Source organism: Copadichromis virginalis, linkage group LG4 (assembly GCF_057382275.1).
Source record: "Copadichromis virginalis isolate Kocher_CV1m ecotype Utaka linkage group LG4, C_Virginalis_male_GT1.1, whole genome shotgun sequence".
Taxonomy (NCBI): Eukaryota; Metazoa; Chordata; class Actinopteri; order Cichliformes; family Cichlidae; genus Copadichromis; species Copadichromis virginalis.
Window position 1 is genome coordinate 2702440 of NC_140621.1, and position 12509 is coordinate 2714948.

At 46.9% G+C, this 12509-nt stretch overlaps 1 protein-coding gene across 3 annotated transcripts in view; it reads right to left on the minus strand.

Moving 5' to 3' along the window:
• The window catches only part of LOC146710568 (syntaxin-binding protein 4), a 60412-nt gene that overhangs the window by 18201 nt on the left and 29702 nt on the right, over window positions 1-12509 (minus strand). For all 3 annotated transcript variants that reach the window (XM_085453121.1, XM_085453119.1, XM_085453122.1), the window contains 3 exons: window positions 9762-9841; window positions 6410-6533; window positions 5159-5300 (listed from right to left, as the gene is read on the minus strand). In XM_085453121.1, the coding sequence (XP_085309247.1) occupies window positions 5159-5300; window positions 6410-6533; window positions 9762-9841 (346 nt within the window). The remainder of the gene's footprint in view (window positions 1-5158; window positions 5301-6409; window positions 6534-9761; window positions 9842-12509) is intronic.

Here is a 12509-nt window from a genome sequence, read left to right on the forward strand (position 1 = left end):
ACCGACAAATCAAAGAAAATTCCAACAATGATGATGACCCCCTAATGAGCAAGTGCTTTGGCAATTGTGTGAAGGAAGAACTCCCTTTTAACAGGAAGAAACCTCCAGCAGAACCAGGCTCAGGGAGGGGCGGGGACCAGATAGGGGAGAGGAGAGAAAGACAAGCTGAGGAAGAGAGACAGATATGAATCATAACTAATGATGAAATGCAGGGAGGTGTATAAACAGGTGATGAGTGAGAAAGGGTGAGAGCAGGAAAAATCCATCATGGGAGTCCCCCAGCAGCTTACACCTATTACAGCATAACTAAGGGAGGATTCAGGGTCACCTGGTCCAGCCCTAACTATATGCTTTAGCAAAAAGGAAAGTTTGAAGCCTAATCTTGAAAGTAGAGATAGTGTCTGTCTCCTGAATCCAAACTGGAAGCTGGTTCCACAGAAGAGGGGCCTGAAAACTGAAGGCTCTGCCTCCCATTCTACTTTTAAATACTCTAGGAACAACAAGTAGGCCTGCAGAGCGAGAGCGAAGTGCTCTAATAGGGTGATATGGTACTACAAGGTCATTAAGATAAGATGGGGCCTGATTATTTAAGACCTTGTATGTGAGGAGCAGGATTTTGAATTCTGGATTTAACAGGAAGCCAATGAAGGGAAGCCAAAACAGGAGAAATCTGCTCTCTCTTTCTAGTCCCTGTCAGGACTCTTGCTGCAGCATTTTGGATCAGCTGAAGGCTTTTCAGGGAGTTTTTAGGACTTCCTGATAATAATGAATCACAGTCGTCCAGCCTGGAAGTAATAAATGCATGAACTAGTTTTTCAGCGTCACTCTGAGACAGGATATTTCTAACTTTAGAGATGTTGCACAAATGGAAGAAAGCACCCATCCATCCATCCATCCATCCATTTTCTTCCGCTTATCCGGGGCCGGGTCGCGGGGGCAGCAGCCTAAGCAGAGAAGCCCAGACCTCCCTCTCCCCAGCCACCTCTTCCAGCTTATCTGGGGGAAAACCAAGGCGTTCCCAGGCCAGCCGAGAGATATAATCTCTCCAGCGTGTCCTGGATCTGCGCCGGGGCCTCCTCCCGGTGGGACATGCCCAGAAAACCTCACCCAGGAGGCGCCCAGGGGGCATCCTTGTCAGATGGCCGAACCACCTCAGCTGGCTCCTTTCGATGTGGAGGAGCAGCGGCTCTACTCTGAGCCCCTCCCAAATGGCCGAACTTCTCACCCTATCTCTAAGGGAGAGGCCAGCCACCCTTCGGAGGAAGCCCATTTCTGTCGCTTGTATCCACGATCTCGTTCTTTCGGTCTCTACCCACAGCTCGTGACCATAGGTGAGGGTAGGGACGTAGATCGACCGGTAAATTGAGAGCTTCACTTTTATACTCAGCTCTCTCTTCACCACGACGGACCGGTACAGCATCCGGATCATTGCAGCCGCTGCACAAATACGTCTGTCGATCTCCCGCTCCCTTCTCCCATCACTCGCGAACAAGACCCCGAGATACTTGAACTCCTCCACTTGGGACAGGGTTTCATCCCCGACCTGGAGTGGGCACTCCACCCTTTTCCAGCTGAGGACCATGGCCTCAGATTTGGAGGTGCTGATTCTCATTCCCACCGCTTCACACTCGGCTGCGAACTGTTCCAGTGCGAGCTGGAGGCCATCACCTGATGAAGCCAACAGAACCACAATATCTGCAAAAAGCAGAGATGAGATTCTGAGACCACCGAAGTGAAAGCCCTCCGCCACTTGGCTACACCTAGAAATTCTGTCCATAAAAATTATGAACAGAACCGGAGACAAAGGGCAGCCCTGGCGGAGCCCATCACCCACCAGGAACGAGTCCAACTTATTGCCGGCTATGCGAACCAAGCTCTTGCAGTGGTCGTATAAGGACTGAATGGCCCATAGCAATGGGCCAGACACCCCATACTCCCGGAGCACCCCCCCACAGGACCCCCCCGAGGGACACGGTCGAATGCCTTCTCCAAGTCCACAAAACACCACCACCACCCCGGTCTGCCAGTCCACAGGTACTGCCCCTGATCCCCAGGCAACATTGCAGAGATGTGTCAACCAAGACAGCCTTACAACATCCAGAGCCTTCAGGAACTCGGGGCAGACCTCATCCACCCCAGGGGCTCTGCCACCAAGGAGTTGTTTAACTGCCTCCGTGACCTCGACCTCAGATATTGGCTGTCATCCCCCTCGTCCCCAAACTTCCGCCACGGAAGACGTGCCAGTGGGATTAAGGAGGTCCTCGAAGTATTCCTTCCACCGCCCGACAATTTTCTCAGTCCAAGTCAGCAGCGCTCCACCAGCACTACACACAGTGCAGTTGGAACACCGCTTTCCCCTCCTGAGTCACCTGACCGTTTGCCAGAATCTCTTTGAGACAGTCCGAAAGTTTTTTTCCATGGTCTCTCCGAACTGCTCCCACACCCAAGTTTTTACTTCCACCACTGCCCGCGCTGCATTCCACTTGGCCTGTCGGTACCTATCAGCTGCCCACAGGCTAACCAAGCCCGGTAGGACTCCTTCTTCAGGTTGGTGGCTCCCCTCACCTCAGGTGTCCACCATTTGGTTTGGGGTTTACCAAAGCGACAGGCACCAACCACCTTGCGGCCACAGCTCCATGCAGCGGCTTCGGCAATGGAGATGCTGAACATAGTCCATTCGGGCTCAATGTCCCCAGTCTCCCTCGGCATGTTGTTGAAGCTCTGCCGGAGGTGTGCGTTGAAGATGTCGCGGACTGGGGCCTCTGCTAGACATTCCCAGCACATCCTCACTGTACGTTTGGGCGCGCCAGGTCTGTCCAGCGTCCTCCCTTGCCACCTAATCCAACTCACCACCAGGTGGTGATCAGTTGACAGCTCAGCCCCTCTCTTTACACGAGTGTCCAGAACATATGGCCTCAGGTCTGGTGATACAATTACAAAATCAATCATCGACCTGTGGCCTAGAGTGTCCTGGTGCCACGTGCACTTATGGAAACTCTTATGTACAAACATGGTGTTCGTTATGGCCAAACTGTGGTTTGCACAGAAGTCCAATAACAAAGACTTCTGTGCAAACTGTCCGGCTCACTTTGCACCCGACCCCTACGGCACCTCCTCAGGTTAAGATCTGGGAAGCCGTTCCTCCCAATCACACCCTTCCAGGTCTCACTGTTGTTGCCCATGTGAGCATTGAAGTCTCCCAGTAGGACAACAGAGTCCCCAGGAAGAGCACCCTCCAGTGCCCCACTCAGGGACTCCAATAAGGCTGGGTACTCTGAACTGCCACTCGGCGCATAAGCACAGAAGGGAACAAACCCTCTCGTCCACTGGGAGAAATCCCAACATACCAGCAGCAAGCCAAGGGGATACCAAGATACCCACCCCAGCCCGACGCCTCTCACCAGGGGCAACTCCAGACTGAGACAGAGTCCAGCCCCTCTCCAGGAGACTGGTTCCAGAGCCCAGGCCATGCGCTGAGGTGAGCCCGACTATATTTAGCCGGTACCTCTCAACCTCACGTACTAGCTCGGGCTCTTTCCCCACCAGAGAGGTGACATTCCATGTCCCAATCGCCAGTCTTGGTAGCCAGGGATCAGTCCGCCAGGGCCTCCGCTCCTGGCCACCGTCCGGCTCACTTTGCACCCGACCCCTACGGCACCTCCTGCGGGTGGTGGGCCTGCAGGAAGATGGGCCCATGTCCCTTTTTCGGGCTGTGCCCGGCCGAGCCCTATGGACTAATGCCCGGCCACCAGACGTTCACCCTCGGGCACCCTCCCCGGGCCTTGCTCCAGGGCAGGGCCCCGGTAACCCCATCGCGGGCAGGGTGAACTGTTCCCTTGATGGGGTCTTCTGAATCACTCTTTGTCTGGTCCCTCACCCAGGACCAATTTGCCATGGGAGACCCTACCAGGGGACAAAAGCTCCCAGACAACATAGCCCCTGGGATCCCTGGGACACACAAACCCCTCCACCACGATATTCTCATTCTCAGAGGGGTGGAAGAAAGCAGTCTTACATATTTGTGTAATATGTGCATTGAAGGACATATCCTGGTCAAAAATGACTTCAAGGTTCCTCACAGTGTTACTGGAGGCCAATGTAATGCCATCCACAGTAAGAATCTGGTTAGATACCATATTTCTAAGATTTTCAGGGCTGAGTACAATAACCTCAGTTTGATCTGAATTTAGAAGTTATGTTATGCCTTCTAATGTTACTGTCTCAGGGAAGCATGTATAATGTAGACATTTACTAGCCGGGACCACATACTCATTTTAGGTTTGACAGCATTTCTAGTAAACAATGAGAGAAAGAAAACACGAACGAACAGCTTGTAGTGGGGGAGAAGGGGGTCATGTATAGACAAAGAAGGGGTGTGTGTGAAGGTCCTGCTCCTGAAATTCAGAAAAATGATCTCCAAGAACTAGTCCTAGCAATGAACCCTGTGGAACTCCATATCAGTTTGGATCAGTTTGGTGGTGAGGATGTCTGGTAGTAAGGTGTTGAAGGCTGAGCTGTAGTCAAAGAAGAGCATCCTCATGTAGTGCTTCCTGTTCTCCAAATGGCTCAGCGCTCTCTGAAGGGTGATGGGAACAACATACTCCATGGACTAATTTGCACAGCAAGCAAACTGGTGGGGGTCAAGGGAGGGGGTACAGTCTCTGATTTGCTGAGACACTATCCGCTCAAAACACTTTATGACTAGTCTGCATATGCACGCCTCAATTTCTTCTTTCTTATTCTTATGGATAAAGCATGAGGAAAGCGGAAGAGCGAGGAAAAGGAGATTAAATGGTGCTTCATTTCTCCTCTTCCTCTCTACTCATGTTTCATTCAGTTATCTCATGGCCTTCCACTCAGAGATCAAGGAGTGAGGGCTCAAGCAACCATGCTGAAACTGAATGTTGACAAAGATGATGGCAAAGTCTCACTGTAGGAGATTTGTTAGCTGTAAGTGTAGTTTGTACGTCTTGTTCTGCAGTTTGTGTAAAAAGAAAGGTGATAGGACCTTTAGCTAACACAAACTGTAACACAAACTGCGATTTAAATAAGCAAAGGCTTTACTCCATGATGGCATGTCTTCCACTTCATCACACCGCTCATCTTTCCCTCTCATTGCACTTTAGGTTTATTTGAGGCTGCTTTCCTCTTTTCTTACCCGGTGACAGTCTCCTCCTGACAGGACCTCCTGGATGAAGACTGCAGGGCCGTCAGGCCTGTTGGAACCTCCTCCAATGGTGATGCCTAGACTGCCGGATCGTGCTATTGAAATAAGTTGAATCACCCCTTCACCTGGATGACTAAGAACACAAAGACACGGATAATCAATTCTGGAAGTTAGGAAAAGGGGTCTGTGGTACACCTCAACTTACAGGACCTGCTTCTAACAGCTGGGTGGAAGACAAGAACTAAAATTGCGTCCAGTGTTACTGGCAACTCGGAGGGTTTTTATTTAGCTTGAGTCCACACCTATAGCCAATTTAGAATGAGATCAACCTAACGTATAAGCCTTTGGACAGAAACACAGGGAAATGATGCAAATAACACAATAAAGGCTGATCGCAAGATTCAAGAGTGGATAATGGCAGAAGTAGTTCCATGGTTAAGAAAAACAGCTTAACATAGTTCAGGGACTCACTCGAGGATTTAGGTGTATCATTGGCAACAGTGTACAATCAAGAGATGAATGAATGAAATACAACAAGGTGCAAACCACAGGTTACACTGGAGGCCAGATTAGACTTTGACAGAAACAAGACTTTGCTCTCGAAATGGAAAAACAATGTCTTTGGACAGATGAAACCAGGATGAACTCTGATCACAACGTTTGAAGGAGAACAGAAAGGAGAACGTGATCCAAAGAACATGTGTCCATCATGGCAGAGGCAGTTAGAGCATTGGTATACATCAGAGTCAAAGCTTTGTTGTCAAAAACCATACGTACACATCATACACAGGAATTTGAACTCAGACAGACTGAGACTGATCACAGATAAGTGCAATTCATCTGCAATGTGTCTCTTTGCAGTAGGGGCTACTCAGATCAGCTGGTTATATTCTGGGTTTATCCCTACATAAACCAGCAGCTCTGTCATGATCTGTGGAAGAGTTTTGTCATTTCTGTCTCCAGTCACAGCTTTCCTTGTGTGAATGGAGCCTAAACAATCTGGAAAAAGTCCTGCAGCTTCCCAAAACACAGATAAGATTTTCTTTTTATTTTCTTGTTTCATTATTATGATGTTCTGACTTTAATTACATTAGCCCTGCTGACATCTTCCCTTAATGAAAAGTGGTTCACTTTCAACCACTTTGTTCATCCCAACCTAACCAACCAGAACTCATTATTTTAGCTCCAAGAATTCTTGATGGTCGGGTTGACAGTGAGCCTGTATTAAATATGAACTCTTACCTGAGGGAGCGCAGCATGGGCCCACTGTTGTTGTACATACTCTGAGAGCCTGCTGGGCTCAACAGCAAAGGACTCTGGGAGCGTGACGAGGAACCGGATGATGTGCTATCCAGGTAGCGACCTCCTTTGGATTTGAAAAACAAACAAACAAAAATTACATGAGAGAGATAACCCAGATTACAGTTATTTTAGGAAAGGGCAGTTAGAAGTCCAGACTTTCAGCTGCTCCCTTTAGCACACAGCAGATCATCTGCCTCCATCTCACCCTATCCCAGCATCCTCCTCTGTCACACCGGCCCTCGGGATATCCTCCTTCACTACATGCATGAGTCTGTGAGGTCTTCCTCTTTTCCTCCTGCCTAGCAGCTTCATCTTCAGCTTCCTTTGTCCGATATATCCACTCTCCCTCCTCTGCTTGTTTCCAAAACCATCCCAAACCCCTGAACTCACTTCCACCCACTCCACCTCACTGCCTGTTGCTTTGGATGCTTGATCCCTGTATTTAAACTCACTACCTTTGCACCTTCATGGTGACCTTTCCACCCATCTCCCTCCATACTCCAGTATTCTGTCTGGCTTGTACAGACTTTCATTAGTCCAGTCTCCAGAGCATACCTCCACCTCTTAAGGCTCTCTTCCACCTGCTCTCTACTCTCAAATTTCTCTGCAAAAATCAGGATCACGTCTTAGTCAGTTTGCTCTTTTTAAATTAATTTCCATAAAAGTTGTCTCGTAGTATGTCTTCATTAAATTGCCCCATTTTGCATTTTTTCCTTTTAGAACATTATTTCTACTTGAGTCGCTCTTAATTCCTATAAATATTTAACACGAGCAAACTGGTCTCATACTACGCATATAACAAAGTGTTCCCTGTTTTTAGAACGTTATTTTTCTTCTAGTTTGTACTTGAACCCTAGCTTAAAGACCTCAGTGCAATGTTTGAGCATCAGTGAGGGCTGTTTAGATTAGCACACCAGACACCTCACAATCAAATTTCTCCTCATAAACAAGTGTTTTTACACCAAGCGAGGAGTGGTCCATGCAGCCTACAGCAGCAAAGCCAACAGCATGGACCAGCTCATCACTGCTGTTAGTGAGGATCTTTTTCTCGCTGTTCTTGTGTCTCTAGAGAGACTTTCAGGCTCTTGCAGTATATTCCTGTGAACCATCCATACTAACAATTCTTAATGCAAACCACATTATAGTGCTATCTCTCTTTATTCTGGAGCTGAAGCCTGATGTGTCAGCAGCACTGCTCACATGCTGGAGCTCTGTTTAACAGCTCTGCAGCAGCTGGCTGCCTCCTCTCCAAGTCAAACAGATGTTGGTAAATGTGCACTTGTCGTAAGGCATTTTAAGGTCGACTTACTCCTTCCTGCCTATAGGCAGAGTACTCTGACTAAAATAGAACGGTTTTCTTCTATTTTCGTTTTCAAATGTTAAAGGTCATGTTGGTCTTTGCTTTAGAAATTGGACAACAGTTTGAAGAATATCTGAAAGTATACTTTTTAAACACAAACTGATCAGGAAAATAATACCAAATAATAATAAAATAATATTTGCATAATCAATAGAGTGAGACATGACTTTCTCATGGACTTTAAGGCCATTTTCCACTGTTTCCATGGTGTGACTGCTAACCAGGCTCCCTAAGAAACGGACAGCACTGTTGAAAAGCTGCATGTTAATCCAAACCACAACCACCAAACACCATCAAGTCATTGGTTCAGGTATGTGGATGACACCAGGGTGAAAATTGAATCTCAGGACTTACCACAATTTACTAGATCACATCATCTCAGTGGACCGACACATCAAATTCACCAGGGAGGATATGAAAAGTGGCAGGTTAGCCTTCTTAGACTGCAAGATTTCCATCAGTAATGGGGGACATCTAAAAGCTGACGTGTACCGTAAACCTACACATACGGACGCTACAACACAGAGCGAACACCATCCCCACTGACACAGCAGCCAGGGAGGCAGAAGAACATCAAGAAGGCCCTGAGTAAATGTGGTTATCCCAGCTGGACTTTTGTCAAAGCTGGGAAGGCTCCTAAAGAAAGCTCCAGCCGATCCAGGAGAGAAGGACAACCGCTGCCCAAGCGAAAACCTGTAGTGAGCCTGTATGTGTCAGGAGTATTGCAGCAGTTGATTTTCTCTAAAAGATGCATCTCTCTGCAGGAAGCTCCTGAGGATGTTTTACCAGTCAGTGGTTGCTGGAGTACTTTTCTATGCTGTGGTGTGCTGGGGGAGCAGCACAGCAAAGAGGGACTCATCCAGGCTGGAGAAACTGATCAGGAGGGCTAGCTCTGTGGTCGGCATGAAGCTGGACACTCTGGTGACAGTGGCAGAGAAAAGGACATTAAAGAAACTGATGGACATTATGAACAATGCTGGGCATCCTCTGCACACGGCCATTAACAACCAGAAGAGTCTGTTCAGTGACAGGTTGCTTCTCCCCAAGACAAGAACTAACAGACTTAAAAACTCCTTTGTCCCACACGCCATCAGACTGTTTAACTCCTCTCTGGAGGGGAGAGGGAGGGGAAACAGGAGGACAAAGGAGGGGGGAACAACTAAGCTGTAGTGCCTCTTCACCTCACTGTGCAATACTTTTGTAAATAGTCAACGGTGCAATAGACCTCAATACTTGAAATGTGCAATTCACTTGTATTTTTATTTTTTATTCCTATTTATTCTATTTATCCCCTTCGTATATTTTATTTATATTTGTCTCTGTATTTATATATGTGTGTGTGTGTGTGTGTGTGTGTATATTATATATATATATATATATATAATATTCTGTAACTCTGTAACTTCTGTCGGTGCTGTGCTTTTTTGGAAATCGAATTTCCCAGAGAAACCCACCCGAGGGATTAATAAAGTTCTATCTAATCTAATCTAATCTAATCTTTTAAACCCCAAAACATGCAGCAGTAAAAATCAGTCCACCCGGCACAAACAGAGTATGGTGTTCCTAGGGAGCATGGAAACAAATGGCCTTAATGAAAAAAGTCCATCAGAAAGTGACTTCTCAGTCTATTGATTATTGTTACCTAATGACTGAGCTTTCTAACAGAGACATAACAGAGTAAAGCTGTTTTGTCTCTGTCAGGAAGGCAGTTTGATCTACTGCAAAGACTGTACCGTGTTGTCTTCATCCAAAGCAGAGGGGCAGAGAAAAACATGCTTCTCTACATGCAAACACATTATTACAGCAATACTGTGTCACGTGCATGACAAAAACACTTTGTTCTAATGCAAATGCAGCAACAGCTTTCTATTAAGAAAGAAATGAAAATGAAAGTGGAACTCACCAAGCAGAGCTAAGCAGAAACATCCCTACCTTGCTGGATCGGAGAGTTCCGTGTTGATCCAGTGCTGCCATTAGATCCATATTTCTCTAGCAGATCAGCAAATTCTCTCCTTTTCAAGAGAAACAGATGTTGAGACATGACAGGATGACTGCATGTTACATGTTAAAGCCAATGATGTTGTAATGATTTGTGTAGACCTGGACAGCTTTGCTTTGGGAAGTGATATAGGTACATATAAGCTCTTTTAAGTCATATACTCCAGGAAAATCACAACATGTCAGAAACAATTCAAATGAATGGCAGGCAATCATTCTGCTGAGTACTTTTTGCAGCCCTTCTTTATACCCAAAAACATCAGGACACTGTGTAAAACGTAAATGTAAAACAGAATGTGATTATTTTTAGGCTTCATCAATACATATTTTATCAAAACATAAACATATCATATTTCCATTGAGAGGTTTTTATATTTCATGAACAATATGAGCACATACTAAATTTGAAGGCAACAAAACAACAAAGTTAGGTCAGGGTCACGAAATGCTGGACAACTCAAAAGAAACAGCTGCAGCTAATCATGTTAACTGGTAACAGGTCAGCAGCATCATTGTGTAAAGAACAATAGAACAATTTTAGAATAAGATTGCTTTAATGACACGTCACAGTTATATTAGTTAACCACAACTAAACTAAAAAACTACAACTAGGTATGAAAAACAAAAATGAAGACCTTCATATTTGAATACTGCAGCTATTAGAACAGCATTGCTTCTGAACTGGCCTCCCTGCAGTCCAGACCTTTCACCACCTGAGAACATTTAGAGCCTTATGAAATGAAAAAGACAAAGAGAAGAGCTGGGACTGTTGAGAATCCTCCTTAGCTCACAGACCATTATGGAAGCAGGGATGCTACACAGTAGTGATGTTCGATTCGTGAACGAATCGTTCAATACTCGAGAATCACTTTACTGACTCGTGAATCATGATTCACAAGCCCAACTGACTCACTGACTCATCCCTGTTGCTGTTAGCAAACTAATTCCATTAGTAGAAATATATCTAGCTTATAATTAAAATTGTGGGGGGAAAAACAACAGCCAGTTTCGTAACAAAAGCATTTCTGCTCTGAACTGGAAGAAAAAACCCTGAGTAGAAGCTCACATCAAGAAAATAGCTCCTCGGTTCAGAGTAGCATCGCGCTGCTAACATGCTAACAACACATTTGAGCTACTCACCCCCTCCCTTCCTGTGCTGAATCATAGAGCGAACGAATCACTCAGGATTCACTCACCCCCTCCCTCCTGGCTCACAGCTTCTTCTTCTTCATGGTTGGCAACCAATGTTAAGGGGCATTACCGCCCCCTGGCTCACAGCTCAGTGGACATTTAGATGAGAAAATATATATTTGACACACTTAAGGAAAATACTAATAAAATACAAATAAACAAAATAAATGTTTATTAAGCAATTCTGTGTCTCTGCATGTGCGTGCGTCTGCGCGTGTGTCTCTGCATGTGCGTGCGTCTGCGCGTGTGTCTGCATGTGCGTGTATCTCTGCATGTGCGTGCGTCTGTGTCTGCGTGTATCTCTGCATGTGCGTGTATCTCTGCATGTGCGTGCGTCTGCGCGTGTGTCTACATGTGCGTGTGTCTCTGCATGTGCGTGCGTCTGCGTCTGCGTGTGCGTCTGCGCGTGTGTCTCTGCATGTGCGTGTATCTCTGCATGTACGTGTGTCTCTGCATGTACGTGTGTCTCTGCATGTACGTGTATCTCTGCATGTACGTGTGTCTCTGCATGTGTGTGCGTCTGTGCGTGTGTCTCTGCATGTACGTGTGTCTCTGCATGTACGTGTATCTCTGCATGTGCGTGCGTCTGCGCGTGTCTCTGCATGTACGTGTGTCACTGCATGTGCGTGTATCTCTGCATGTACGTGTGTCTCTGCATGTACGTGTGTCTCTGCATGTACGTGTATCTCTGCATGTACGTGTATCTCTGCATGTGCGTGCGTCTGCGCGTGTCTCTGCATGTACGTGTGTCTCTGCATGTACGTGTATCTCTTCATGTACGTGTGTCTCTGCATGTACGTGTATCTCTGCATGTGCGTGCGTCTGCGTGTGTCTCTGCATGTACGTGTGTCACTGCATGTGCGTGTATCTCTGCATGTGCGTGCGTCTGCGCGTGTCTCTGCATGTACGTGTGTCACTGCATGTGCGTGTATCTCTGCATGTACGTGTATCTCTGCATGTACGTGTGTCTCTGCATGTACGTGTCTCTGCATGTGCGTGCGTCTGCGCGTGTCTCTGCATGTACGTGTATCTCTGCATGTACGTGTGTCTCTGCATGTACGTGTGTCTCTGCATGTGTGTGCGTCTCTGCATGTACGTGTATCTCTGCATGTGCGTGTGTCTCTGCATGTACGTGTGTCTCTGCATGTACGTGTGTCTCTGCATGTACGTGTATCTCTGCATGTGCGTGTGTCTCTGCATGTACGTGTATCTCTGCATGTGTGTGCGTCTGTGCGTGTGTCTCTGCATGTACGTGTGTCTCTGCATGTGCGTGTATCTCTGCATGTGCGTGCGTCTGCGTGTGCGTCTGCGCGTGTGTCTCTGCATGTACGTGTGTCTCTGCATGTATGTGTATCTCTGCATGTGCATGTGTCTCTGCATGTACGTGTATCTCTGCATGTGTGTGCGTCTCTGCATGTACGTGTGTCTCTGCATGTGTGTGCGTCTCTGCATGTACGTGTATCTCTGCATGTGCGTGTATCTCTGCATGTG